Genomic DNA, 25,602 nt, shown 5'->3' with positions numbered 1-25,602 from the left:
CACTGCACTCCAGCCTGGGCGACAGAGCGAGACTCCATCTCAAAAAAAAAAAAAAAAAAACCCCTTAGGGCACAGCTGTGGGGCTCAGAGACCCTGTGAAGGCACAGGCTTGGTGGAGGGGGTCTCACTGGGGAGTCAGTGGGGAGAGGGCTTGGCCTCCAGGCAGACAGAGCTGCGTTCAAGCTTCTGCTTCTATTTTAAAACCAGTCCCTGACCTAAACCGTGTGCCCATGGCCAGGGCTCGGTAGCGAACAAGACAGGCGAGGCCCCGGCGCTTTGAAGTTCCAAGCACAGCTGGGACAGCCGGACAATTATAATGGTAATGGTAAAAATAACAGCGGCCTGGCACTGCACCCTCGCCGTGTACCACAGCCGATGCCTTGTGTCATCTGCACCACACCCTTCAAAGCGGGCCTTCTAGTTATTCCCATTTTACAGCTGAAGAAACTGAGGCACAGGGAGGTTGTGCCACTCACCTAAGGCCACCCAGCTAATAACTAGCAGAGGCAAGATGGAAGCCGTGGGAGTGTGGATCCAAGAGGCAGATGAACTGGGCTGGCCAACGGCCTTGAGCAAAGCACCCAGCCCTTCTCAGCCTCGGTTTCCCCCTGAGATTCTGCTGCCAAACCCAGGACAGGTCTGGGAAAGGGCAGACAGGGAGTCAGCTCGCAGAGCTGTCGGACTGTGGGCCCCAGCACCAGGAATCTCCCTTTCCGGACCTATGAAATGGGGTCATGGTCCTGACCCCTAAGGAGGAGGGCATGGCTAAGCAGCTGCTTGGAAGCCCCTGGCCTGAAGCCCACCAGCCTCACCTGGGCCCACGCCCCCCACCAGCGTGGGCCAGGAGCTGCAGAGAAAGCCTCAGGCATGAACATCATGGGGGGTGGGCACAGGGTCGTGGGAAGGGGCTTCTGGGGAGGTCCCTGTGGACATACCTGGGCAGCCCGGCCTCCTGGGGGCTATGGGAGAGGCAGCAGAGCCAGCCCGCTCAACGGCAGGGCCACAACTGCCTGTGGCCCCTGGGGAGTGACCCCCCTCTGGCTCCACAGAGGCGAGGATGGGAAGAGGTGGAGAAACCGGCTGTGCGGGACACCTGAGCCCCAGGCCAGGCCTCCCAGAGGGCGGCTGCCTTGGGGCTGAGAGGCAGAGAGGAGGTCAGTTCCCAATGCCTCCCCGCTGAGGCCCCGGGAGGAAGCGGGTCAGCAGGTGGTGGGCCAGCTGGGGCCTGGGCCTGCCCCGACCCGCATCTGCTGGGCAGGGGCGTCCAGGCCAGTGCCTCCTGGCCTTGGTTTCTGGATCTGTCACTAGGGACACTGTCCCTCCCCCTCTCTGGCCCCTGGGAGCAAGGCTGGTGTACAGGGCCCTTATCCCATTTCACAGACGGGGACACTGAGACCTCCGGCAGGGCTTAGGGGTGATGCAGGAGTGTTCCCAGCTCTGCCGCTTCCAGGCCGCTTGTTGGGGCCGAGGAAGGCGTCAGCAGGTGGACACTCGGAGACCCAGCTTCAAATCGCGGTCCTACCACCTCCGGGCTGGGGGAGCGCCGAGCCTTGGTTTCCACATGGTGTAAACAGCGCTTCGGAAGATCAACAGAGCCTGCGCTTGGCACAGGTGATTATGGGATGGAAAGCACCTTCCGGCTGGTGGAGCAAGTGCTGGAAGCCTGGACTCGCTGGCCTAGGGCCTGGTGGCTGCTGGCCCGGAGCTCATGCCCAGACCTGAGGGCTGGGGGAGAAACATCCTGCCAGTGAGTGGGCCTGGCGTGAGGTCTATGGCGGGCCTGGGGCTAAGGGGTTGCTGGCCCATCTCTGTGCCTATGTGTGCCCCTCTGGGCCTGGCGTGGGGTCTACGGCGGGCCTGGGGCTAAGGGGTTGCTGGCCCATCTCTGCCTATGTGTGCCCCTCTGGGCCTGGCGTGAGGTCTATGGCAGGCCTGGGGCTGAGGGGTTGCTGGCCCATCTCTGTGCCTATGTGTGCCCCTTTGGGCCTGGCATGGGGTCTACGGCGGGCCTGGGACTAAGGGCCCATCTTAGTCTATGTGCGTCCCTCTGTCTCTTGTGCCAGGCAGGTTCCTGGGTCCCTAGAGTTGAGCAGGAGGCACAAGGGCGAGGCGTTTTCTGTCCATTCTTTTCACACAGGGGCGGGGACCACAGGCCGTGTTCCTGGTGGGCAGGCACAGTGCTGGCTGCTCCTTGAGTCTGCACTCTGCCTGCACCATCAGGCCCCAGCTCCCCAACTTATCCTTCCCAGCCCTCCTCTCTCTCCCCTAACTTACACATGCCAAGGGGGGATGCCATGGCTCCCAAGCCCACATGGATGAAGTACAGGGGAACTAGCTTAGCAGTGAAAGAAGACCCAATTTCCCAGATTCCTGGTATTTTGGGGTGTTGTGGGTTGAATAAAGGCCCCCAAAAAAGATACGTCCAAGTACTAACCCCCAGAACCCATGAAGGGGAAATTGTTTGGAGAAGGGCTTTGTTTTTTTTTTTTTTTTTGAGACGGAATCTCACTCTCGTCGCCCAGGCTGGAGTGCAGGGGCGTAATCTCAGCTCACTGCAACCTCCGTCTCCTGGGTTCAAACAATTCTCCTGCCTCAGCCTCCCAAGTAGCTGGGACTACAGGCATGCGGCACCATGCCCAGGTAATTTTTGTATTTTTAGGAGTCGGGGTTTCACCATGTTGGCCAGGCTGGTCTTGAACTCCTGACCTCAAGTGATCCACCCATCTCAGCCACCCAAAGTGCTGAGATTATAAGCATGAGCCACCGCACCCGGCCTGGAGAAGGGCTCTTTGCAGAAGTAATTAAGTTAAGGATCTTGAGATGAGAGGGCACACAGGCTCAGAGAAAAGGCTGCGTGAAGATGGAGGCAGAGATGCGGGGAGGTCTCCCTAAGTTGCCCAAGTCTGGCAGGCAGCCGCCAGATACCACGGTGGGATGGAGCGGACAGAGCAGACCCTTCCTGGCTTTGGGGGAAACCAGCCCTGCAGGCACCTTGATCTCAACTTCTGACCTCCCAGACTGAGACAACGAATTTATTTTGTTTCCAGCCAAGTCTGTGGCCATTTGTGACAGCAGTCCTGGACACTAACTTGGGGGGACAGCAAGAGGTTTCCAGAGCCTGGGAGGGAGGGGTGAGGGCTTGGGAGAGGGCCCCAGTGGGGTGCCACGTGGGAAGCCCTCCCCCAGGGCCAACTCCACGGATGGGTCCCTGAACCCCAGCTCAGGCTTCCGCTCATTGGCCAGGTGGGTTGTGGAGGTGGGCTCACAGCAAACCAGGCCTCCCGGACCCCGTTCCCCAGGGGACCAGGTCTGGCTGGGAACTCCTGCAGCCCAGCCACAGGATGCCTCCAAGCCCCCACAATCCCATGCACTGGTCAGGGATGCCAAGGGGCCTTTTTCTCTCCTCTGGTGTTCTGTCTCTGTGAGGAAGGACATCCCCTCATCCTCTGCACCGCCCAGCCCTGGCCCCCATCCCCCTCAGACCCGGGAGCCCCCCGAGTTCTCTCTGAAGCTTGGCCCATGCACACGAGCACAGCCCTGGCTTCTGGGGGGTGCTGCTCAGATGCTCCCTGAGCAAGGGAATGAGGGAGCCAGAAGCTCCTCCGGCCCCAGGGCCTTTGCACCTGCCGTTTCCTGCCCCAGGATGATGTCCCCAGGCACCCTCCATGTCTCAGCCCATGCACCTGCTTGTCCGGCCCTCCTTGGCCACCCAGGCTTGCCAGGCATTCTCCACCCACTTCTCGCATGTTATCGCGGGACTCCCTCAAACTCAACTCCCGTGGAGTTGTTTGCTGGCCCTCTCTCTCTCTCTCTGCCGGCTGCCGGGATGCTGTGAGTTCCAGAGGGCAAAGCTGGGTCTGTGTGGCTCCTATCCCATCTCCAGCATTCCACATCACAATGATATTTCCAGCTGCAGGAAGGGGAGGGTTCGGTGGCTGCTCGGGGCTGGCCAGGGTGACCCTGAAGATTCTCCTGCCTGAATGGCCCATTCATCTGCCCGAAGCTGGCCTCCCTCTACCGAAGGCCTCAGCAGCAGCTGCCTCTCAGTCCCCAGCCTCTGCCCCATGCCTGGAGGAGTCACCAGACCTGGCCCTTGGAGGACACACCCAGCCCAAAGGCCCTCTGCTCCTAAAGCAAAGTTCAGTGGGGCCCAGAGTGGCCCCCCAGCAAGAAGCCCCAAGAGGATTTCAGGGCAGCCATAGTCACAAGTGCCCTGACCTGGGAGGGGCACTCCTTGGGGGTCTGGCCCCATTCTGCCAGAGCTGGCTGTGTGCCCCTAAGCAGATCCTACCTGTCTCTGGGAATATGTCTGCTGGGTCCAGGGAGCAAGCAGACAGCCTCCTTGCTCCACCTGCTCTGGAGACGGAGGCCACCGGGGCGACAGCAGAAGTCACGGAAGGCTGCCTGGAGGAAGAGGCAGTCACATGTTAGGATGAATGCAAACGCTGGGGGAGCTGACCCAGCCTCGGAAGCCCCACTTCTTGAAGCAAAACCTTCCTGATGGGGTCCAACCTCCTGTCCAAGGTTGCTGCCACTACGCTGGGCAGGAAACATGTGTTAGGGCCACGCCCCAGCCTGAGTGAGGCCTGGACTTGGCCTCCCACCTTGGCCTGTTCGTCTTACCCTCATCAAGCAGGAGGCCAGCCCGACCCGCCTCCTCCTTCCGGAGTCTCCAGCTGTACAAGGGAAAGGAGCCGTCTCCGGGCTGCCGGGACGGGCTCTGGGTGTGTGCACACAGGGACACACGTGTCCCCGCACACGGCCAGCCCACATGTGCAGAGTGGCAGTGCGCCATGCTCTCCACGGGCTCCCCTGTGCTTCCGCACACACGCGTGAAGCACGTAAGCACCGCAGGATCACAGGCCCCTTTCACACTCCGAGGCGTGTGCCGGCCAGCATGCATCCTGCTAGGGAATCTGCGTCTCCGTCGGTGACATATTCCGTTTCCTGCAGTCGCCCCGGAATGCCCCAGGAGTAATTACGAACAGAGCTCCCTCCCACCCTTGAAAGACGATACACTATGTGGTCACCTCTGTCTGGGCCACCAAGAGGATCCCAGCTGAGCTTTTGCTGAGCAGGGCACAGAAGCCATCAGGAGCCAGTCTTGGGGGCTACAGCTGGGGGTTGGTGACCTTGATCAGGTCCAGGGAGGCTGAGAGGAGTCTCGCCCAGGTTGCACCGACAGCCCCACTCACTCCACACCTGAGTCTCCAGAGGAGGAAATGCAAGGCCCTGCAGTTAGGACATGAAATTGTCAGCCTGTCCCCATCCTGCCAGCGGGGATTGGCCTGTGGTTTTGTCAGCCGCCAGCCAGCGGCCGAGGACCAGCGCTGCAATCTGAGTGGGGTCCTGTGGGAGGATGCAGCCGAGGGGAGCCGTGAAGCTGAAGAAACTCTCGAGAAAGGTGGGAGGGGCCAGGGCGGTGCCAGGGCCGCCGTGCACACCCATGCAGGTCGTGCACTGATCAGCAGCGCACACCTGAGATCCAGCCCATGCTCTGCTCGTGGGGTTGTAAAGAAGCAGTGCCTCTTCCCAAGCAGTGGCCCAGGCAGCAGGCGGAGCATCTGGCAGGCGGGGTCCACGCTTCCCCGAGGCCCTGTACTGGCTGTGGCTGTATGTGCACACTTCTACATGCCTTGCAGGGTGCCCAAACGGCCCGGAGGAGGCCAGGGCTCCATGGGCAGGGAGACACATCTCTCTCTGGCCTGGGAGGCTGTGGTTCCCAGGCCATCACAATGGCCACACAACAGGGTCCCCCAGGGACGGAACCTAATCTTGAGCTATTGAAGACCTGAAAGCCGTGGCCCCTGGCCCGAGCCAGCAGACCCACCTGCCGGCCCCACCAGGGACATCTGATCCACCGGTCGCCGGGCCACAAAGGGGGACACTGTCCCCCTAGGGCCGCCCTCCCCACCAACAGAGACAAGGAGGAAAACTGGGTCGCTGAGATAGAGTGACAGCCATGGCAGGTGGGGATGAGACACGAGGGAGGGGTGGCCACCACTGGGCACAGCCCAGCCTCTAAGGATGCCCCAGGCCTGAAGATCTGCCCTGGGTGGGGGGCCTCAGAGCCCCAAGGAGGGCTCAAGTGACTGCTGGTTTGCAGGGGATGGGGTGGAGGCTGGGGTGGGGGGCGCAGCTGAGACCAGAAAGAAACAGCTAGGACCCCACCTGAGGCTGGAGACGCAGCCAGGACAGGGGACTCTCCAGCCAGAGAGACACCATAGGCCAAGTTGTGGGGGGCAGGCCTGGACTGGTCCCTAGGCTCCACCCCGCTGAGGCAGGCCAGCCAGCTGCCCACTCCTTGGCCTGGGCATGTCCAGCTTTTGCTCAGTCTCCCAGCTGGGCAGGGCTTTCCGAGGGGTCACAGGGAGAAGCAGGCCTGGCCAGAAAACCACCATGCCTGAAGGTCCACCTTCACTCCCTGGCACCACCAAAGACCTCGCCCAGGGGAAGTCCTGGAGCCTCAGCCCCTCAGAACTTTAGGACTTCCTGGCATATGGGAGGCACCCGGAGGGGTGAGCCTGAGGGGTTCACTTTCAAGGGTGGCTGGAGACATATGCTGCTGGCCATGTGGGCCCGGGGCCTCCATCTTCCCATCTGTGAAATGGGACTTGGACCTAGACGCCCTTCTTCCAACTCTTCTAGCAAGAGCCAAGTTCAGGAAGCTCAGCTCCATTCCATTGGCATCTGGGCTGAGTACTTTGTGGGTGCTGGGCTGTACTGAGGGCTGGAGAGAACCCAGGAACAGGCAACATGTGGAGTGGAGGAGGGAGCAGCAAGGAGACTTCCCACAGGGGTGGAGATGCTGAGCACTCCAGGCAGACGCAGAGGGGCGGCTGGAGTGTGGGAAGCCTGGGCCTGGCAGGACGTAGGGGGCTTAGCAGGCAGAGTTGGCCAGGGGGTGGTCCGAGAATGCCAGGGGCAGAGCCAGCCCTCCTAAATGGGCAGTGGGGCCCCAAGGGAGGGTGGCAAAGCGGAGCCCCATCTCTAGGATTTAGGGGCAGCCCTCAGAGCCAGCTCCTACCCAGCTCCAGCTCAGGACAAGCAGTGGGCATGGAACTGAGATCCAGGAAGGCCAAGGTCCAGAGAGGCACATGGGCTGCCTGGGGCGACCTGGGGGTGGGCGGCCCTCAGGCCTGCCTGGAGATCCCCAGTCCTACTGAGTCAGCCACTAGGGAGAAGATAAGGGACCGCCAGGCTCTTAAGGGGCCTGACGTTGCTGTTGGGTGAAGTGGCCGCCCAGAATGACCTCAGAGGTTGCTAGGGCTGCCTGGCATACCACCCTGCCCGTCTCCGCAGCTTCCTCTGGCAGTGGGTGGATGAATAACGTCCACCCACTACCACAGCGTTCACGGCACCACAGCCCTGCTGAGCCCTGCTGAGCCTCCGCTGGGTCCACCCTCCCGGGTACCCCAGGGACAGGGAGGCCAGGCACGGGGGATGCTGTGCAGGTTGGACAGTGGTGATGGTGGACAGAGCCACTCCCAAGAGTGGGTTAGAGACCTGGGGTGGGGGCACCCGGGCAGACCACCCTCACCCCACCCTGTGGGACCCGGACCAGCTCACTTCCCTCTCTGGGCTCAGCTTCCTCATTTGCAAAATGAGGCCAAGAGTCATGCTCGGCCAGGCCTGTGACCCTGGAACCCCCTCCAGCCTCCTGCCCCACTCTGGCACCAGTCCTCCCTGCAGCTTGCAGAGCAAGCGGGGTACTGTCTCCCCAAGGTACGGCCTGGGGGGCTGTGGGAGGTGATGGGAGCAGCGGTATTTGAGGGCAGGGTCCGTGGGGGAGCCCCCCAGTGTGGGGACAGGAGGAGGGACCAGGGAGTGTAACCTGGCAGCCCGCAGCAGTTCCGGCTGCTGCTTCTGTCAATACGGCCTTCCTGTTTTGGAGATTAAACCCCGGCTGAGCAAACAGCTTTCCGGGCGGCCCCTCCCTCCACCCCAGCCCTGGCCCTGTCTTCAGGTCCTGAGGCTGGGACCACCTGGAGGCTGTGGGGGTGGCAGTGGGGGTGCTGGGGGATGGAGGGGACCAAGCTTTGCAACCCCTGCCCTCACCAAGGCCTGGACCACAGCCCGAGCAGCCCAGCCCCTGCCCCAGCCGCAGCCTCCTCCCAGCACCCCCGCCATGGGCTCTCCCGGAACACTCCCTGTGTGATCCTTCCGACCCAGGGCAGCCTCACTGTCCTGGACACCCGGCCGCTGCATCCTCTGCCCTTGTGTGACCTCCTGCAAGAAGGCAGGAGCACGCCATTCCCGGGCCTCGTGGCCAGGCACAAGCCCACCTCGTGTGGACCCCAGGCGTGGCAGGAGAACCACCGCAAGAGCCCCACCAAGGCACAGCCAGGGGAGGGCCCGCCATCTCTTGGATGGCTTCTGCGCTGTGGCCCCTGACATTGAAGGTGGATCATTCTTGGTTGTGAGGCTGTCCTGTGCATGAGGGGCTGTCAGGCAGCCTCCCTGGACCCTATAAGCCAGACCCTAATGGCTGCTCAGCCCCAGCCCAAAGGCGACAAATGGAAGTGTCTCCAAACATTCATTATCAAGCGTCCCCAGAGACCAGGACCAGCCCTGGATAACACCCTCTGGGTAAGTCCCTAGCAGACAGTGTGCACAGAAATGGGCTGCAGACAGAGGAAGGTGCGTCCCATGCCTGGACTTTCCTCTGATGCCAGCCTCAGCCCAGCCTCTGCTGCCCTGAGAGAGACCCTGCCCTACCTCCCCATGCCCACCTCCACCGTCCCCTCCTGCCAGGGTCCCACCCCTAAGCAATATGGCCCTGCCTTCCCTCTGCAAATCCTTCCCAGACTAAGCTGCAACACCGGCAGAGCCTCCCAAGGAAGGGAGGAGGGAGGACAGAGGCCAAGGTGGCTCCCGGCCACCCTTCCAGCTTCCTCCCTCTCTGGCCACAAGGACACAAAGCTCAGAGGGAATGGATGGACAGACAGGAAGGCTCAGGCTGGACACGCATTGTCCGAGGTGGGTCTCCAGGTTGCTTTTCCTCCAAAATGCCACTCACAGCCCTCCCTCTTGCTTGTGAACCTGCAGTCCCTCATGTCTCCCCCAATACCCCTGCATTCTACACCCAGATCCTCGGGCTTCTCTTTATCTCCAGCCTCACCTCCATGGATGTTCCACACACCTGTGCCTGACTACACAACCTCCGCCTCCACCTGCTCCCCACAGCCCTGCCTGACCACACAGCCTCCAGCTATTCCATACACGCCTGCCCGACCCCACAGCCTCCACCTACTCCATACACCCCTACCCGACCCCACAACCTCCACCTCCACCTGCTCCCCACACCCCTGCCTGACCACACAGCCTCCAGCTATTCCATACACCCCTACCCGACCCCACAGCCTCCACCTACTCCATAAACCCCTGCCTGACCCCACAACCTCCACCTACCCCTCACATCCCTGCCCGACCCCACAACCTCCACCTACTCCATACACCTCTACCCGACCCCACAACCTCCACCTACCCCCCACATCCCTGCCCGACCCCACAACCTCCACCTACCCCCCACATCCCTGCCCGACCCCACAACCTCCACCTCCACCTGCTCCCCACACCCTTACCCGACCCCACAGCCTCCACCTCCACCTGCTCCCCACACCGTTACCCGACCCCACAACCTCACCTACTCCATACACCCCTCCCTGACCTCACAACCTCCACCTCCACCTGCTCCCCACACCCCTCCCCGACCTCACAGTCTCCACCTCCACCTGCTTCACACACCCTTGCCCGACCGCACAACCTCCACCTCCACCTGCCCAAACCTTCAAGCCCCAGGGCAAATGTCACCTCTTTTCCTGGAAGCCTTTCCGGAAGTCCCCTGCCTCCCAGTCCCAGCCCACAGTGGGTTCTCCCTCGTCCAGGCCCTGGGGACCTTTGGGCTGGACCCATCTTTCTAACGCCTGTTGAATCCTCACCTCCTATGTTTCCCCAGTGCCCCAAGCAGAGCTGGGCATGGAGCAAATGCTCAGGGAGGCTGTGGGATGAGCAGGTGAAATGGATGGAAGGATGGACGGACAGACGGATGGATGGATGGACGGATGGATGGATGGAGCCCAACACCAGCTCTCAGGTCCTAGACAGATGGTCCAACACCAGAGAGGTGGCCTCTCTCAGCAGGTGTGGTCACCATTCCTGGGGATATAACCTCCCCTCCTGCTTCTAGAGCAGCCTGGAATATCCTTTGATGCTGTATCGTCTTCCCTGACCCTTCCAAGGGAGAAGAAAACATTGGCCCATGGTAGAGAGGGGGAGCCTGGGATCAGGGAGGTACACAAGCCCAAGATCACACAGCAAGCAGGGCTCCCCTGGGGCCAAAACTGACCCCTGCTCCCTCCACCCAGCCTCGAGCCCCACCTCCCACTGCTCTGGATCCCATCCCACTGACATGGGCACAGGGTCATGACTAGGGTGGGGGGTCATGCCTGGGGCCTGACACGCACCAGTGTGGCCACAGCCCACCCCCTGCCTGCTGTGGCTGCCACACAAGCCAGCCATTCTTGGCAAGACAAAAGCCGGCTGGGGCAGGGTGGCTCTGGTGCCTCCCTGGTGGGTGTCTGGACTCTGCAGGACGTCAGTAAGTGGATCCTGGTGGCTGCGCTCTGATACTGGAGGCTCTGCAAATCAGATTAGCCCCATCCAGCCCCACGGCCCAGCTGGCCTGGGACAGAAGCACCAGAAAGAGGCGCAGCTGCCAGGCCCAGTCCTGCTGTCCTCCTGGTGCGGACAAGCCCTGGCCCCCAGGCTGAGGCCTCTCGCTGTTCCTGCTGTGGGCTCGAGGGTGTGCCCCCTCTCCTTTCTTGACCCCCGGACCCATCTGTAAGACCAACAGTTAGAGAGACCCTCTGAGGCCTTCTGGAGGTGGGGTCTGGAAGTGCCCCCAGGGCAGGGCAGGCACATAGTGCCTAGGCACTGGGAATTCACCCTCAGCACAGCCCTCCCCCAGGCCCCAGGCCCTGTGCCGGCTCAGAGGCCAGCGACAGGCCTGCCAGTTCTTCTCACCCTGAGACCTATGCTCCCCAGGGCTGGGCATTTGAGAGACAGAGTCAGAGAGGCGCCTTTGAGCCCTCTGTGTGTTTGCACATCCACCCATCCATCCTTCCATCCAAACCTCTACCAACCAATGTTGATCAAGCACCTGATCTACACAGGCACTGCTCTAGGCCCTGGGGTACAGCCAAGAATCACATCACGGTCCTGCTGTCAAGTAGCTGACATTCATCACCTTCCCAGCCACCTGCATGCCTCTGTGCGTATGTGTCCGTCCATCCATCCATTAGATCATCTGTCGGTCCATCTGTCCATTCACCTGTCCATCCATCCATCCATCCATCCATCCATCCATCCATCTGTCCATCTATCTGTCCATCCATCCATCCATTCATCTATCCATCTGTCCGTGCATTCATCTATCCATCCATCCATCCATCCATCCATCCATCCATCCATTCGTCTATCCATTCACCTATCCTTCCATCCATCCATTCATCCATCTATCCATCCATCCATTCATCTGTCCATCCATCCATCTATCCATCCATCCATCCATCCATCCATCCATCCATGCATCCATCTGTCCATTCATCCATGCATACATCCATCCATCCATTCATCTGTCTGTCCATTCACCTACCCATCCATCCATCCATCCATCATCCATCCATCCATCCATTCATCATCCATCCATCCATCCATCCATCCATCCATCCATCCATCCATCCATTCATCTGTCCATTCACCTATCCTTCCATCCATCCATCTATCCATTCATCCATCTATCCATCTGTCCATTCATCTGTCCATCCATCCATCCATCCATCCATCCATCCATTCATCCATCCATCCATGCCTCCATCCATGCATCCATCTGTCTATCCATCTAGGCATCCATCCATCCAACTGTCTGTCTGTCCATTCACCTGTCCATCCATGCATCTGTCCATTTATCTGTCCATCCATCCATCCATCCGTCTATCCATCCATCCATCCGTCCATTCATCTGTCTGTCTATCCATCCATCCATCCATCCATCCATCTGTCCGTCTGTCCATCCATCCATTCATCTGTCTGTCTGTCTGCCCATCCATCTGCCCCTCCATCTAACTGTTCATCCATCCACTTTTCCATCCATTCATCCATCCATCTATCCATCCATCCATCCATTCATCTCTCTGTCTGCCCATCCATATGCCCCTCCATCTAACTGTTCATCCATCCATTTTTCCATCCATCCATCCATCCATCCATCCATCCATCTGTTCGTCTGTCTATCCATTCATTCATTCATCCATCCATGCATCCATCTGTCCCTCCGCCCATGCATCCATCCATCCATCCGTCTGTCCATTCACCTATCTATCCATCCATCCCTCCATCCATCCATCCATCCATCCATCCATTTATCTGTCCATCCGTCCGTCCGTCCATCCATCCATCTGTCCGTTCATCTGTCTATCCATCCATCCATCTATCCATCCATCCATCCATCTGTCCATCCATCTATCCATCCATCCATCCATCCACCTTTCCATCCATCCATCCCTCCATCTGTCTGTCCATCTGTCTATCCATTCATTCAAACATCCAACTATCTATCCATTTGTCCATCAGTCTATCTGCCCATCTGTATATCCATTCCCCCCAATCAGTTCAAGCAGTGTTTACTGAGCACCTACTTTGTCTCAGGCCCTGACAAGCAGCAAGAGGCATCCTCTTCCCCCAGGGACGCAGACATAAAGGAGCAGTTACAACCTCATGTGATCAGCACCAGGATGGGGGTAGCAGAGGGGGATGGGGAGGATGTTCTAGGAGGGGTAGCCCTTGGTGGGCCCTGCAGGGTGCCCCAGGCCAGGATGCCCCCCGAAGCCTTGCTCAGACACTGAGGCCAAGTCGGCTGAACTCTAACGGGCCTGGCCTCTGTCCATGCCTGACCCCAGGGTGCAGGCGAAAGGGCCAGGTCACTGTTGGAAAGGCCGTGGCTTCATGGCTGCAGAGCACCAACCCCAAGGCAGCCTGGTGGGCAGGGGGGTGAGGCACCAGCCCATATCCCTACTACAGAGTCAAGTAACGTCCCCAGACCCGCAGAGAGGAGGGCACTGGTCCAAGACCACACAACGGGCAAGGGGGTCTGGGCAGAGCAGGCAGGCAGGGTTGGGAATGATGGGGGCGCTACTCACAGCTGGAGTCTGCTAGTCTAGGGCAGTGCCCGCCCCAGCTGCAGTAATGGGAATCAGCTGTGCCACCCTGCAGTATCCCTCCCCCGGCCTTGGGAACCGGCTGTGCTGAGCCCAGCCAACCTTCCCATCACCCGCTTTCCTGCCAGCAGGGGCTGCTCACAGAAGCTCCTGGGCTAGGACACTCACTAGGCCACGCCTGCCTTTAGGAAATCCATGGGTCCCCTGGCATCTGAGGGCTTCACACACTGCCAGTTCTGATGCCTGGCCCCAGCCTGGGGGTTGGTATTCTTGTGTCTGTGTCAGGAGAGGACAGGGAGGTGCCAGCCTTGCCCCAGCCACAGTCACCACCATGCTGATTTCTGTCCAGGAGTTTTCGTCTCTGGGCACTGCTGCTGGCCTGGAGGAAGCTGGTTCCCAAGACACTGAGCGGGGCCACTCTCCATCAGCCGATGAGTGGACAGGCGCCTCGGATGGCTTCCTGCCGAGTTAATGGGTCACCCATTATGTCTCCACAGATCTTCCCAGGACCCTGCAGGAGGGCAGGCCTCAGCAGCCCCAAGGAACAGCCCGGGGGAGGGAAGGCAGATGGCCGCCTCAAAGCCAGCCCCGAGTCCTTCCCTTCTAGGCCTGAGTGTCAAGGGCAGACCCAGACCATGGCTTTGGGGACCTGGTGGCACTGACTCCAGCAGGAGACCTCTGGGCTGAGCCCTGGCAGGTACAGGAGGCCTGGACTCAGATGGGGACAGAACACTGTCTCAGTCTGATGGCGGCTCGGGGAGGAGGGTAGGGCCCCTGGTCATGTGGGTCCTGGCCCCGTGGGCCTGCTCTCCACCTGACCTCAGCAGGCAGGTCTCTTGGGCCATTCGTGCACCCAGCTGCCCTGGAGCCCCAAACTGGGACTGGTGGAGGGGCCCTGCGGAGGGGAAGGCTGGGGTCCAAGAAGCCAATGAAGCCATGTGCCAGGGCCAGAGCTGCTCTGCCTGGTCTGGATGGTATGTCATCCTTGTGTTACAAGTGGAGAAACTGAGGCTCGGGGAGTAACATCACAGGTTCAAGGTCTTAAAGCTGAGAAGTGGCCCCTCTGGGTTTGGAAGGCAGGCTGGACCCTGGGGCAGCCTCTACCCCCAGCCCCTCTTCCTCAGGACCCTACAGCCCCAAGAGGCTTCCCTGGCAACCCGGTCAGCCCTCTCTGTCCTCTCCCCAGCTCCCCTTGTCCTGTCCAGGGCTGAGCACCGTCCCACAGCCCACTTCCCTAGCAGGGCTGTATGGCCCAGCGGGCCCCTAGAGGGAGACCTGGGGTCTGGAGGGGGAGGGGAGTGTTTCAGGCTGAAGCGGAGCCTGGGGAAGCAGGCGGGGGTGGCTAGACGGGCCACCCCCTCAACAGTTTTCAAACCTCAAGGAGTTACCACGAAATTCCATTCTCCTGACAGCAAAGAAATTGATTCATTCTTGCCAAAGCCTGCGGCCCCCACAAGAATGCTGTAACGCTTCCTCCCGCTGCTTCCAGACAGGCAGCAGCATCAGGTCCCCCACTCCTCCATTCCTGGCTACACAGAGACGCGAAACCCCCGTACCCAGTTCTATGCATGTGCCCCTGCCAGGCTGGGCCATTCACCTCTGTATAGTCACTCCTTTGGCACAATATCCCGCTTGCTTTCTGTACAATGGGCACCTTGCTCCCACGACCTGCTGGGTCAAAGGCACCGCAGTCAGGGGTAGCTGGGGAGCAGGGGTAATGGGGGGCTCAGGGCAGGAAGTCCCACCCCCTGGCCTGGGAACTGTGGAGAGATGGACTCACAGCCCCTTGTCAGGTGCGGTGCAGGGTGGCACGGCACCCACCATCGGTGCCACTGATGTAAAGTCCAGATACAAAGCACAGCCCATCCAAAGATTTGGGGGCTTGGTCATGCTTGGCTGCTGCGGAATGAGGAGGGATTGGGCCTCAAGAAACCGAGCTAGGACTAAGTCACAAGGTGCGTGGACATCAGGCGGGACTTGAACTCAGCCAGTGGAGAGCTATGGAGGGTTTTGTTCTTCGTGTGGGTGTGTGAGTGGCTATGATCCTAGCGTGGAGAATAAGCAAAGCAGGTAGGATAGGAGTGGGTGGGACGGGAGTGGAGGCTGCCTAAGCGATCCAGGGAAGAGATGGCTCCCTCTCTGAAACAATTCAGATACGGGAGAGGCTGAAGTCATCGGTGTGAAGCACGTGGGGGCGTGGAGACCCCTCAGTCCGGAGGCTGGGGCTGGGCTGGGGCTCAGGTGACTTTGTGGGGGCAGCCAACCCAGCCACTGGGTCCTTTTCTCCCCGGCTCACCCTCAGCCTCTTCAGCTGCCTGGAGGCTCCAGGGCTAGGCTCTGGCTGATCGGGGAGGGGTTTATGGCAGGAGGTGACACCATGGGAGACTTGTCACTTGGGCACAGCCAGCACCATCTGCTGGGGCATCTGCCTTCGGAGGTGGTGACTGCTAATTACCTGGGGCCAGGAAGAGGCCTGGGAACCCCCATCCCCCACACCGCCCAGCCGGTACAGGGGCTAGGGGTGGGGCCACTAGGGCCCTAAGAGCAAATGGGCTACATCGTCCTTAGAGGGGGTCTGACAGTGGGGCCAGACATTTATCCAGTGAATTTTTTCAGAGCACCTACGGTGTCCCAAAACCTGTTCCAGGTCGGGATGACATGAGGTCGCTGCTGTCTTGCGGCTGACATTCAGGTAGAGGAAAGGAGAGGAGCGCCAAGGGGCACTTAAATAATTTAAAATGCCATCTCAGGCGTGAACATCACTGTCAGCGTCCGAGGGGAGCAGTTTAGCCACGGTGGTGGCGATGGTGGTCGTGGTGGTCGCAGAGACCGTGCTTAGGAGGGCACGGGAAGGCAGCGCAGCCACGCGCAGAGCCACGCCCGTCCATGCTTCCGGAGGACGTGTCGGGCAGGGGGCTCACACCCTGCTCGGGACCCTTGGCCACTTCCGGGCCCCTTGCCCCTCATCCTCGGCTGCCGGCGCGCATTCCTGCCGCCCCCGCTCGTGCTAGGGGCGGGCCTGGGCCCCGGCCCGTCGGGAGGGCCGGAGGTGGGGGCCGTGTGCCGGGGAGGCGGGCCGGGAGGGCGCACAGCTGGGCCACATCTGGCCCGAGCGCAAGGCGACCAAATGGGACAGAAGGCGGCCTTTCATCCGGCGAGGGAAGTGGCAGCCTTCGTTTCTGCTCGCCACGGGGTGCCTGAGGATTTCGGGGCCCCAACCCGCCCGACGGAGGGCCGGGACTAGAGGAAATTAGCCCGGGAGGAAGGAGCGGAATTTGGTTCTGGTGCTTTCTCGTCAGAACCTCGTGTCCCCACCTGCAGCACAGGTGGCCAGGCTCTTGCTCTGTACAAATAACGGCTCCCCTGAACCGAGCGCTTGGGAAGACCCAGTCACCACCCCAGTTTGCAGGGCCTGCTGCGTCCCAAGGGGAGGAAGCCGGGCTCAGGGGGGGAAGCGCACAGCGCTTCGGGCACCAACGCGGCCCGTCGGAGCCCAGAGCCTGGGGCGCAGCACCCTGCCCGCTGCGCCAAGGGTGCGCCCCTCCCGTGCGGGGACGCCCGATGCATCCCCGGCCGGCGCTGGCCAGGCTGGATTTCCTCTTCAGGGACACCGGCACCGGCTGGGCCCACATCCCCAAGCCCCTCCGCAGCCCGCAGGGGCCACCCGAGGGGGGCGGGGCATGCACGTGCGCGCCGGGGGCGGGGCGGTTGCCCCCTCTGGGTAGTTCCCAGCCCCCAGCCGCGGCCCCACGTGGGTCTGCGGGCCTGGAGCCGCGACCCGCGCGAGGCCCCGTCCCCGAGCCAGGGAGCCAATGAGCGCGCGGGGGCGGGACCGGGGCGGGGAGGTTTAAGAGCTCCGGGCGCTAGCGCTGCGCTGCTGTACTGCGCCGCCGGAGCAAGGGGGTTGGGGCAGTGCACGGCAGGCGCACGGGGCAGGGCGAGCCGCGCGGCCGCCGCCACACCATGCTCAAGCGCTGCGGCCGGCGCCTGCTGCTGGCGCTGGCTGGCGCGCTGCTCGCCTGCCTGCTGGTGCTCACCGCCGACCCGCCGCCGCCCCCGCTGCCCGCCGAGCGAGGCCGGCGCGCGCTGCGCAGCCTGGCGGGCCCCGCAGGGGCTGCCCCGGCGCCCGGGCTGGGGGCGGCGGCGGCGGCGCCGGGGCGCTGGCCCGCGAGGTGCACAGTCTGTCCGAGTACTTCAGCCTGCTCACTCGCGCGCGCAGAGACGCGGGCCCGCCGCCCGGGGCCGTCCCCCGCCCCGCCGACAGCCACCCGCGTCCCCTGGCCGAGCAGCTCGCGCCCCGAGACGTCTTCATCGCTGTCAAGACCACCAAAAAGTTCCACCGCGCGCGCCTCGACCTGCTGCTGGAGACCTGGATCTCGCGCCACAAGGAGATGGTGAGCCCCCGGCGGCCTGGAAGGACGGGCGGGCGGGCGGGGCGGGGCCCCACCGTCTGGTCCAGTTGGTGGCAGCGTCCCATGGGGGCCAGGCTGCATCCCCATCCAGCCACTAGGGCCATCTGGGGAAGGCGACGCCAGTGCACCCCGTTGCAGCCAGTTTGCCTGCTGGGACCAATTTCCCGTTACAGTTGTGTGACTGTACCCGGGGCCTCGCCCCCTGTCCAGCTCCAGAGTCCTGGATGGCTGCAGGACCCTACACCAGTCTCTAGTGCTTGGGGTTGGTGCCCTGTGATACTTCTCACCCCCAAACATTGGAGCGCATGCATAGGGCATTACGCCTTCAAACTTCCCCAAGCAGATTCTGTTCGGATCTACCCTCAGCTCAGACCCCTTCCTGGGGAGAAAGGCTCTTCCTTTAGAGAAGTGAGGGGTTCTGACCCCTGGGCCTTTTCCTCATCATCACGTTAAGGTGCGGGGAGGGAAGTCATTGCTGGTTGGTGGGTCCTGGGGAGTACATCTCAAAGAACCCCGGGTTTGGGGTCTGTGTGGGGACCCTCCCTGCACAGTGCAGGAGTCTCTGAGGCCTGCAACCTTGGGCACAACCCACTTCAGTTGGGCATCAGCTTCTTACACACACATAATTAAGACACACCCCACTTTGAAAATTTCCCTCGAGGCCACAGCAGGACGGTTGGGCTGGGGCGGGATGGGGACAGTGTGTGGGGCTTGCAGTCGGGGAGTGGAGGGGGGCATCTCTGGGCTGGGAGATGCAGAGGCATTTGCTGTGAGGATGGGGGCTCAGGGAAGACCCCGCACGCACGCCTTCCTCTCTGCTCAAACCCGGGAGACTCAGGGCCTTCTGGCCTGGCACTGCCCTGTTTTGGGGCACTGTGGGTGGGTGGGAGCAGGGCTTGGTGAGGTCATGAGGGGGATGGGGAGGGGCAGGGTCCTCTCTGGTCCCGGCGTGGGGAAGGGGCCCTGGGAACCCCAAGGCAGCCTCCTGGGAACACAGCGTCCCATTCCCAGGGGCTCAGCGGGCTGGCGGGAGGGGGTGGCGGGGGCCGTGCGTTTTGTTTGGCGGCCGGGCCGTTAGGATTCCCAGCGCCGGGCGGCTCTCACGCCGGCCCCTTGGGCAAGGTAACAAAGCCCCTTTCTCCAGCGAGAAAGGCGTCGGGCCCCTTGTGTGCAGCTACGCGCTCCGTGGGAACCGCTGCTGGCGTGCTGGCCACTCAGGTTGCCTGGCGATGAGGGGGCCAGCGCCCCCCGCCCCCGCCAGCATCTCTTCCTGACAGTCCTTTTGGGGCACCATCCCTGAGCCTGGCCCCCCACCCCCAGCACTCAAGCCTTCCTGCTATGTGACCTTGGGCATCCTTCAGCCCCACTCTGGGCTGCCACCAGCTCTGAGCACCTCCCATCTTGGAATTTGGGACCTTTCTTCAGTGGAGGGGATGTGGTCAGAGGGTCTCAGTTATCGGTCCCAGCTGGGCTGTGTGATCCTGAGTAAGACCTGGAGCCTCTCAGACCCTCACTCTCATCTCTGAAATGGGGGAACATGGTCCTTCCAGGAGCATGTTGTAAGAGACTGGCAAAGCCTGCAAGCATGGGGTGAACCCGGCGGGCACTCAGGGTCGAGGTGGGGGCCATCACTCCCTTGAGCCCTGAGGTCCCTATTGGAGGGTCACCAGCGGAAAGGTTGAATCTGCCCTCAGCCTCAGTTCACCAGCACACAGCCAGCAAAGCCCCCCTTGTGGTGGGTGATGGGCAGGGGTCCTGGAAACCCACAGAAGAGGGCCCCCCTCTCCTAGCCCTGCACGGAGTGACTCAGACGCGGTCTGATGGGGGAGATAGGGAGATGTCAGGGCTGTGTGGGGGGAAAACCCCAAGACGCTGTGTGAGGCAACAGTGGGCATCTGACCCACATGCTGGGGGAAGGGAGGGAGGGAAGGAAGACTTCCTGGAGGAGGCGCCATTTGAGCTAGACTGAGTAAAAATGTGCCCAGAAAGGACACTCCATCCGGGCATGGTGATGACCACACCGTGGGGGTTGTGCAGGAAACTTCTAGCAACTGGAATGGTGGCTGGGGGGAGGGTCGGTTGATCAGCAGGGGCCACACCGAGATGGGCCTGGAGTCCAGGATGAAGAGCCTGGCCTTTGGCCCAGAGGTTCCCCACCCCTCCCAGGAGCAGCCAGGCTGCCGAGCTGCCACCGCAGCGGCCACAATTGCTGGGGAGAACTTGGCATCCTGTGTTTCTTTGAATCGCGGTTCCAGGAACAATGCCGCTTCCTGTGGGTGTCCCCCGGCCCCCGCCCCCGTCCACCCTCATCCACCCGGCTCTTCCTCCTGCAGCCCCGTCTTCATCTGGGAAGTTAGGTGGCACTGGGGGGTCTGGGTCCCTAGAGGGCAGGGACTGGGCTGGTCTAGCACCACCTCGGCCCCAGGGTATGACCTCAGGCTGGTACCTGCACCTCAGTTTCCCCACTTGTGCCTCAGCTGGTAATGGCGCCCCCCCCCAGGACTGTCAGGGAGAAGGGAGAGAAGCTGTCTCTGCACTTTGCTCTCTGCCCAGGGAAACTCTGTTATGCCCGTTTTACAGAAAAGGAGACAGGGGCTCTGAGTGGTGGGTGAAGCCCGTAGCCCAGCAGGGCCTTTTGCCTCCCCTCCTGGTGGCTCAGGTGTGGGGAGACAGTTGGCCCGGCACCCCCACACCCCACAGCCCCGCCTTCTCAGATGCTGTTCTAGAGGCCTCCCTGCTCCCCGAGCTGAACAAAGGTGACTTTAATCTCTGTAGCCTTGGGCTGGGTTTTTAGGGCACCACCAAATCTCGGGAGAACAGGCCTCCCTTGATCTCATTAAGAAAGCATTTTCCTTTTAACCCAGCGGCGCAGCGGAGCGTCTGCAGGGGCTGGCCCTCCGCCTCCCACGGCATTCCTGGGCTGAGATGCTGGGGAGGCCAAGGGGCTGGGTGCGAGTCTGTGCGTGCGGCTGCCCTGGGGTGTCTATGGGTGCTGCAGGAGGGGTGCACGCATGGAGAGGCGGAGACCCAGCCAGCCACCCCCTTAGCTCTGGGCCTCACCTGAGTGAGCATGTGCCCAGGGCTGGGTCAGGCTGGACAAGGATCTGAGACCACCAAGGTGTTCCAGGGCCTCTGTGGGGCCTGTGTGTACAGGGAAGGAAACTGAGGCCCAGTGGGCATGGGGGGGGTTGTCTTGGTCAGAGCATTGCCCGTACGCCCTGGGTTTTGCACTCAGCCATGCCAGGGTGCGCCGGGCGGCACGCGCTGGGCGGGCCGGGCAGAGGAAGGAACATTCCTCCCCGTGTGCCGGCAGGCCCAGGCGGGCGCTGGCGACTCCTGGCCCCGCCCTGGCGGCCCCCTCCTCTTCCGCAGAGTGCTCCTGGCAGGGGGCGGCCGCGTGCTGGCACAGGTGGGCTGTGGCCTTGGGCAAGCCTGGGTTTCCTTGCCGGAGCAGTGGGAGGGGTGCTGGGCTGCATGGGTACTGGGGGCCCCTGACCTGGGGGCTGGGGACACCTGAGGTTTCCTGCCACAACCCTGCTGACCGTCGGCAACTTTGCAGAACTTCAGGGCTGCTTTGGCTCAGAGTGGGTAACTTGTCCTGCAGGTCATCCAGGACAGGGGTGCTGGCCCAAAGGGCAGCTGGTGGCTGCACCCTACCTGCGGGACCTCGTGCCCAGCTCGGCCCGGTTAACCAGGCCAGCTGTATGGTAATGGGCGGCGTGGCCACTCTGCTTAACTCGGCCGAGTTAAGGCCGGCCCGGCGCCCCTCGCCCGCCAGCCCAGGACAAAGCTGGCGGACAATGCCTGGTGATTCATCCTCCCTCTGGGCCCTTTGTCCGCCAGGGCTTGGCAGCCGCCCAGCGAAGGCCTTTGTCCCCAGCCCCGAGTGATTGAGACTTGGCTTCCCAAAGCCGACCTCCTCCGCCTGTTCCTCCCGCCACCCCGCCTGTCCCCTGCCTTTCCAGCAGCCTCCAAGTGGCAGGCCGGGTGCTGTGTCAATAAGGGTGTGTGCCCCGCCAGGTGCACGGGGCGGGCCGGGAACCGGTTACCTGGCAGGCGGGCGAGGTGCACCACCTGGCTCGTGCCTCACCGCGCCTGGACGACCTTGGGCGCAGCTGTCGAGGTTGGGAGTGAGGCTCCATCCCCCAGCCCCAGTGAATGCATGAGTGAATGCGTGAGCCCTGGCCCAGATGGCACTGAGATGGGGCACTTGAGCCCTACTCCGCATGAGTGGGGAAACCAAGGCCCAGAGAAGGGTGGGTGTCAGTGTGACAGAGCTGCAGCTGCAGCAACTCCAGGGTGCCCCGTCCGGCCCCCACAGATGGCCCTGGGGTGGGGATGAAGGGCTGGCTGCTGAGGGCTGATTTTCTCCTTCCAGACGTTCATCTTCACTGACGGGGAAGATGAGGCCCTGGCCAGGCACACGGGTGAGCCCTGGACTTGGGGCGGGAGGGGGCCCAGGCCTCCATCCAGAGCGGAACCCTCCCCCTCCAGCCCCCTGGCTCCTCTGGGCTGAGAGGTCACCAAGGGCAGGATGAGGAGGGCAGTTTACTCATGGGGTTTGCTCCACGCCCCGCCCCACCACTCGGGGCCCCCCAATTCTCATGCAAATGAAGCCCATTCAGCCCCCCGGGTCCCTTTGAGCCCAGGCAGCGGCAACAGGTGGCGGGTGCTGGGAAAAAACTGCCTGAATGGGCGGGGGCGGGGCCGCCCTGGAGGGGGCTGGGCTGGGAGAGGGTCCGCGGCCCGAGCCCCGAGCTAGGGTGGGGGAGGCTAGGGCCGGGCCCAGCTTGAACTAGGGGGCTTTTCTCGAGTCCCTGGGCCCCGCGGCGTCCCCCAGGCCAGGCCCCTCTCTGGGAGCCGACTCAGACCTACTCACAGCTGCTCCTCCGTCCACAGGCAATGTGGTCATCACGAACTGCTCGGCCGCCCACAGCCGCCAGGCGCTGTCCTGCAAGATGGCTGTGGAGTATGACCACTTCATCGAGTCCGGCAGGAAGTGAGTGTGGCCCGGGGGGACCCCCATCTCCCTGCCCGAGCCTGGCAGCGCCCGCCCCGGCATGCCCTCCCCCGATGGCCCTGCCTTGCCCTCAGGTGGTTCTGCCACGTGGACGATGACAACTACGTCAACCTGCGGGCCCTGCTGCGGCTGCTGGCCAGCTACCCGCACACGCGGGACATCTACATCGGCAAGCCCAGCCTGGACAGGCCCATCCAGGCCACGGAACGGGTCAGCGAGAACAAGGTGGTGAGTGCCTGCCCTCTCCCAGTCCCCCATGCCCACGCGGAGCGCACACCCGGAGTGGGGTGGGGGACAGCGAGGGGCACAGCGCCCGGGTCTCAGGACACCTTCTCCCTTCTCCCAGCGTCCTGTCCACTTCTGGTTTGCCACGGGCGGCGCTGGCTTCTGCATCAGCCGTGGGCTGGCTCTGAAGATGAGCCCGTGGGCCAGGTGAGTGCCCTGCACAAGTTAGGCCAGCCAGGTCCCAGGCTCCCCGCCATCGTGGGGCCTGGCTTGGTTCATCTTCCCAGCCGCGGGGAGTCCCCAGCCTCCTGTGTGGCACTGCCCATTTACTGCCTATATTCCACTTCCCTCTGGGTTTCAGAGGGCAGCTGTGTTTATGGCAGCTGCCCCCAAGCCCGACCTGCTCAGAGCACCCCAGGCACCATCCAGCAGGACTCCTTCCTGCACCCAGATTCCCACCACAGAGAGCCACCAAGCACAGGAGCCGTGCAGGGAGTGTGCCCTGGCTGTGGCCCGGGGAGGCGGAGGGAGCTGCAGCTCAGAGCTCTCTCCAGGGCTCCCCTCTGAGTGCAGCGCCTTTGCCTGGTGGGGCCTCCCCAGCTCCCAGCAGATGGCTCCCGCCTCTGTTCACCGGTCTGGGCCCTTCCCTCCCACAGTGGGGGTCACTTCATGAACACTGCCGAGCGGATCCGGCTGCCTGATGACTGCACCATTGGCTACATTGTGGAGGCCCTGCTGGGCGTGCCCCTCATCCGCAGCGGCCTCTTCCACTCCCACCTGGAGAACCTGCAGCAGGTGCTCACCTCGGAGCTCCACGAGCAGGTGCACCATCCTCCGGGCCCCGCCAGGACTCCGAGAGCGCAGGAAGGGACGCGTGGCTGCCGAGAGGGGCGCAGGGGGGTGGGGCACTGTTCTAAACAGGGAGGCCAGGCAGCACATCACTGTCAGCCAGGGGGGTCTTTCCTGCCATGGGCTGAAAGCTGTTCATGGCGGCTTGTTTCCCTGCCATCTCTTCTCTTCGCTGTGATGCGCCTATTGTGTGTATTTTGTCGACGGCTGGCGATGCAGCCAGCCCCAGCTGGTCCCCAGTTTGAGACCTTATTCCTGGGATGCGCAGGGCAGATGTCCTTCCAGGTCCAAGGGAGGCCAAGGCAGGGCCGTTGCCGCACTCAGAGCTGTGTGGCCAGCCTGGGGCAGGGCCCAGGGATGTCAGGGCCCCTCCCTGCATCACTCTGTCCCCTCCCCACAGGTGACGCTGAGCTACGGTATGTTTGAAAACAAGCGGAATGCCGTCCACGTGAAGGGGCCCTTTTCGGTGGAGGCTGACCCATCCAGGTGAGGAAACCCTGGCCCAGATGGGCTTGTGTGGGGTGGTGTAGGGGCATCAGGGGACCTCACCGAGCTGCAGCGGGGTCTCTCTAAGCAGCGTGACTCTACACAGAGGTGACCCCTCCGGAGTCCTGCTTGCATGGGGTGGGGCCGCCAGTGCTGTGGAATGGGAGCTCAGCACCTTCCTGCCACCCACACAAACCAGCCCCTGCTCTGTTCCCACAGGTTCCGCTCCATCCACTGCCACCTGTACCCGGACACACCCTGGTGTCCCCACACTGCCATCTTCTAGCAGCCATGGCTGAGACCCAACCCCTGGGCGCCCCTGGTATCCAAAGGGCCCAGTGACCCTGTTGCGCTGCCCTGGCCTCAGGATTTGAGGCTCCCCCAGGGCCGTGCCTGTGCGTGTGCGTGTGCATGTGTGTGTGTATGCGCGTGTGTGTACTGTATGCCCACCCGGGTAGCAGGCTGCTGGGCAGTTCTGCTCTGTGGAGGGGCAGGCACAAGCGCCACTTACGTGCCTCTGCCCCGAGAGCCAGTGGGCTGCAAGGCCTGCTTGGAGGAAAGATTTGTGTGTTGGAGGCCACTCTGAGGAGTTTTGGATCTTTTTTTTTTTTTTTTTTTTTTGAGATGGAGTCTCGCTCTGTGGCCCAGGCTAGAGTGCGGCGGCTGGATCTCAGCTCACTGCAAGCTCTGCCTCCCGGGTTTACGCCATTCTCCTGCCTGAGCCTCCCGAGTAGCTGGGACTACAGGCGCCCGCCACCATGCCTGGCTAGTTTTTTTGTATTTTTTTTTAGTGGAGACGGGGTTTCACTGTGTTAGCCAGGATGGTCTCGATCTCCTGATCTCGTGATCTGCCCGCCTCGGCCTCCCAAAGTGCTGGGATTACAGGCTTGAGCCACCACGCCCTACCGATTTTTGGATCTTCCTGCAGCTAGGGGACTCTGGGCTACTTTGCAGGGATGCGTAGATCAGGGCTCCAGGCTACTTTGCAGGGATGCGTAGATCAGGGCTCCAGGCTACTTTGCAGGGATGCGTAGATCAGGGCTCCGGGCTACTTTGCAGGGATGCATAGATGCCTTTCTCTTTCTGCCGAGCACAAGCTCTGTGCTGGGGGTACCTGCGCCCTGAAATCCTGACTCCTGTGTCATAGCCCCAAGTCCAACTCACGGAGCCATGTTCATTGCAGGGGAGGCTGGGTCTGGAGGTGCATGACCCAATCCCCTTCCTTCTGGCCTGGGCGCTGTGGCTTAGAGTAACGGTAGCCACCGCCCAGTTCCAGTGGCCCCACAAAGCCCCCAGTGGCTGGCTGTCCAAACAGTGGCTCCCCTTCCAGCTCTTCTGGGTGGGGAGTCTTCCAGGCCCCCTCCGAGGCCTTCCCTTTGCCTCCCCAGGACAG

At 62.2% G+C, this 25,602-nt stretch overlaps 1 protein-coding gene and 2 long non-coding RNA genes across 6 annotated transcripts; 2 read left to right on the top strand and 1 right to left on the bottom strand.

The window, feature by feature from the left end:
* Window positions 1-3,083: 3,083 nt before the first annotated feature.
* On the bottom strand, window positions 3,084-4,800 carry LOC117073006. The gene is made up of 3 exons (XR_004433055.1): window positions 4,624-4,800; window positions 4,292-4,400; window positions 3,084-3,910 (listed from the first exon to the last, which is right to left on the bottom strand). It is a non-coding gene; the product is annotated as an uncharacterized LOC117073006 (long non-coding RNA).
* A 2,778-nt stretch (window positions 4,801-7,578) lies between these two features.
* LOC117072009 lies at window positions 7,579-16,715 on the top strand. Of its 4 annotated transcripts, XR_004432681.1 has the most exons (6): window positions 7,579-7,725; window positions 8,063-8,589; window positions 8,808-8,979; window positions 9,959-10,143; window positions 11,175-11,272; window positions 13,715-16,715. It is a non-coding gene; the product is annotated as an uncharacterized LOC117072009 (long non-coding RNA). The 4 variants fall into 4 exon arrangements; XR_004432680.1 differs by having other exon boundaries at window positions 7,579-8,589; window positions 8,914-8,979; XR_004432679.1 differs by having other exon boundaries at window positions 7,579-8,589.
* Window positions 16,716-17,079: 364 nt separating this feature from the next.
* On the top strand, window positions 17,080-24,932 carry LFNG (LFNG O-fucosylpeptide 3-beta-N-acetylglucosaminyltransferase). Its single transcript, XM_033191778.1, is given in 9 exon segments — window positions 17,080-17,373; window positions 17,376-17,611; window positions 22,008-22,056; window positions 22,529-22,628; window positions 22,724-22,877; window positions 22,996-23,081; window positions 23,531-23,696; window positions 24,124-24,209; window positions 24,429-24,932. Coding segments are annotated over 9 exon segments (1,137 nt in total). The 5' UTR covers window positions 17,080-17,180; the 3' UTR covers window positions 24,496-24,932.
* Window positions 24,933-25,602: the final 670 nt, after the last annotated feature.

This window comes from Trachypithecus francoisi, unplaced genomic scaffold (assembly GCF_009764315.1).
Source record: "Trachypithecus francoisi isolate TF-2019V2 unplaced genomic scaffold, Tfra_2.0 Lachesis_group4, whole genome shotgun sequence".
NCBI lineage: Eukaryota > Metazoa > Chordata > Mammalia > Primates > Cercopithecidae > Trachypithecus > Trachypithecus francoisi.
The sequence above is the reverse complement of the archived record's forward strand: the minus strand, read 5'-3'. Positions and strand labels throughout refer to the sequence as shown.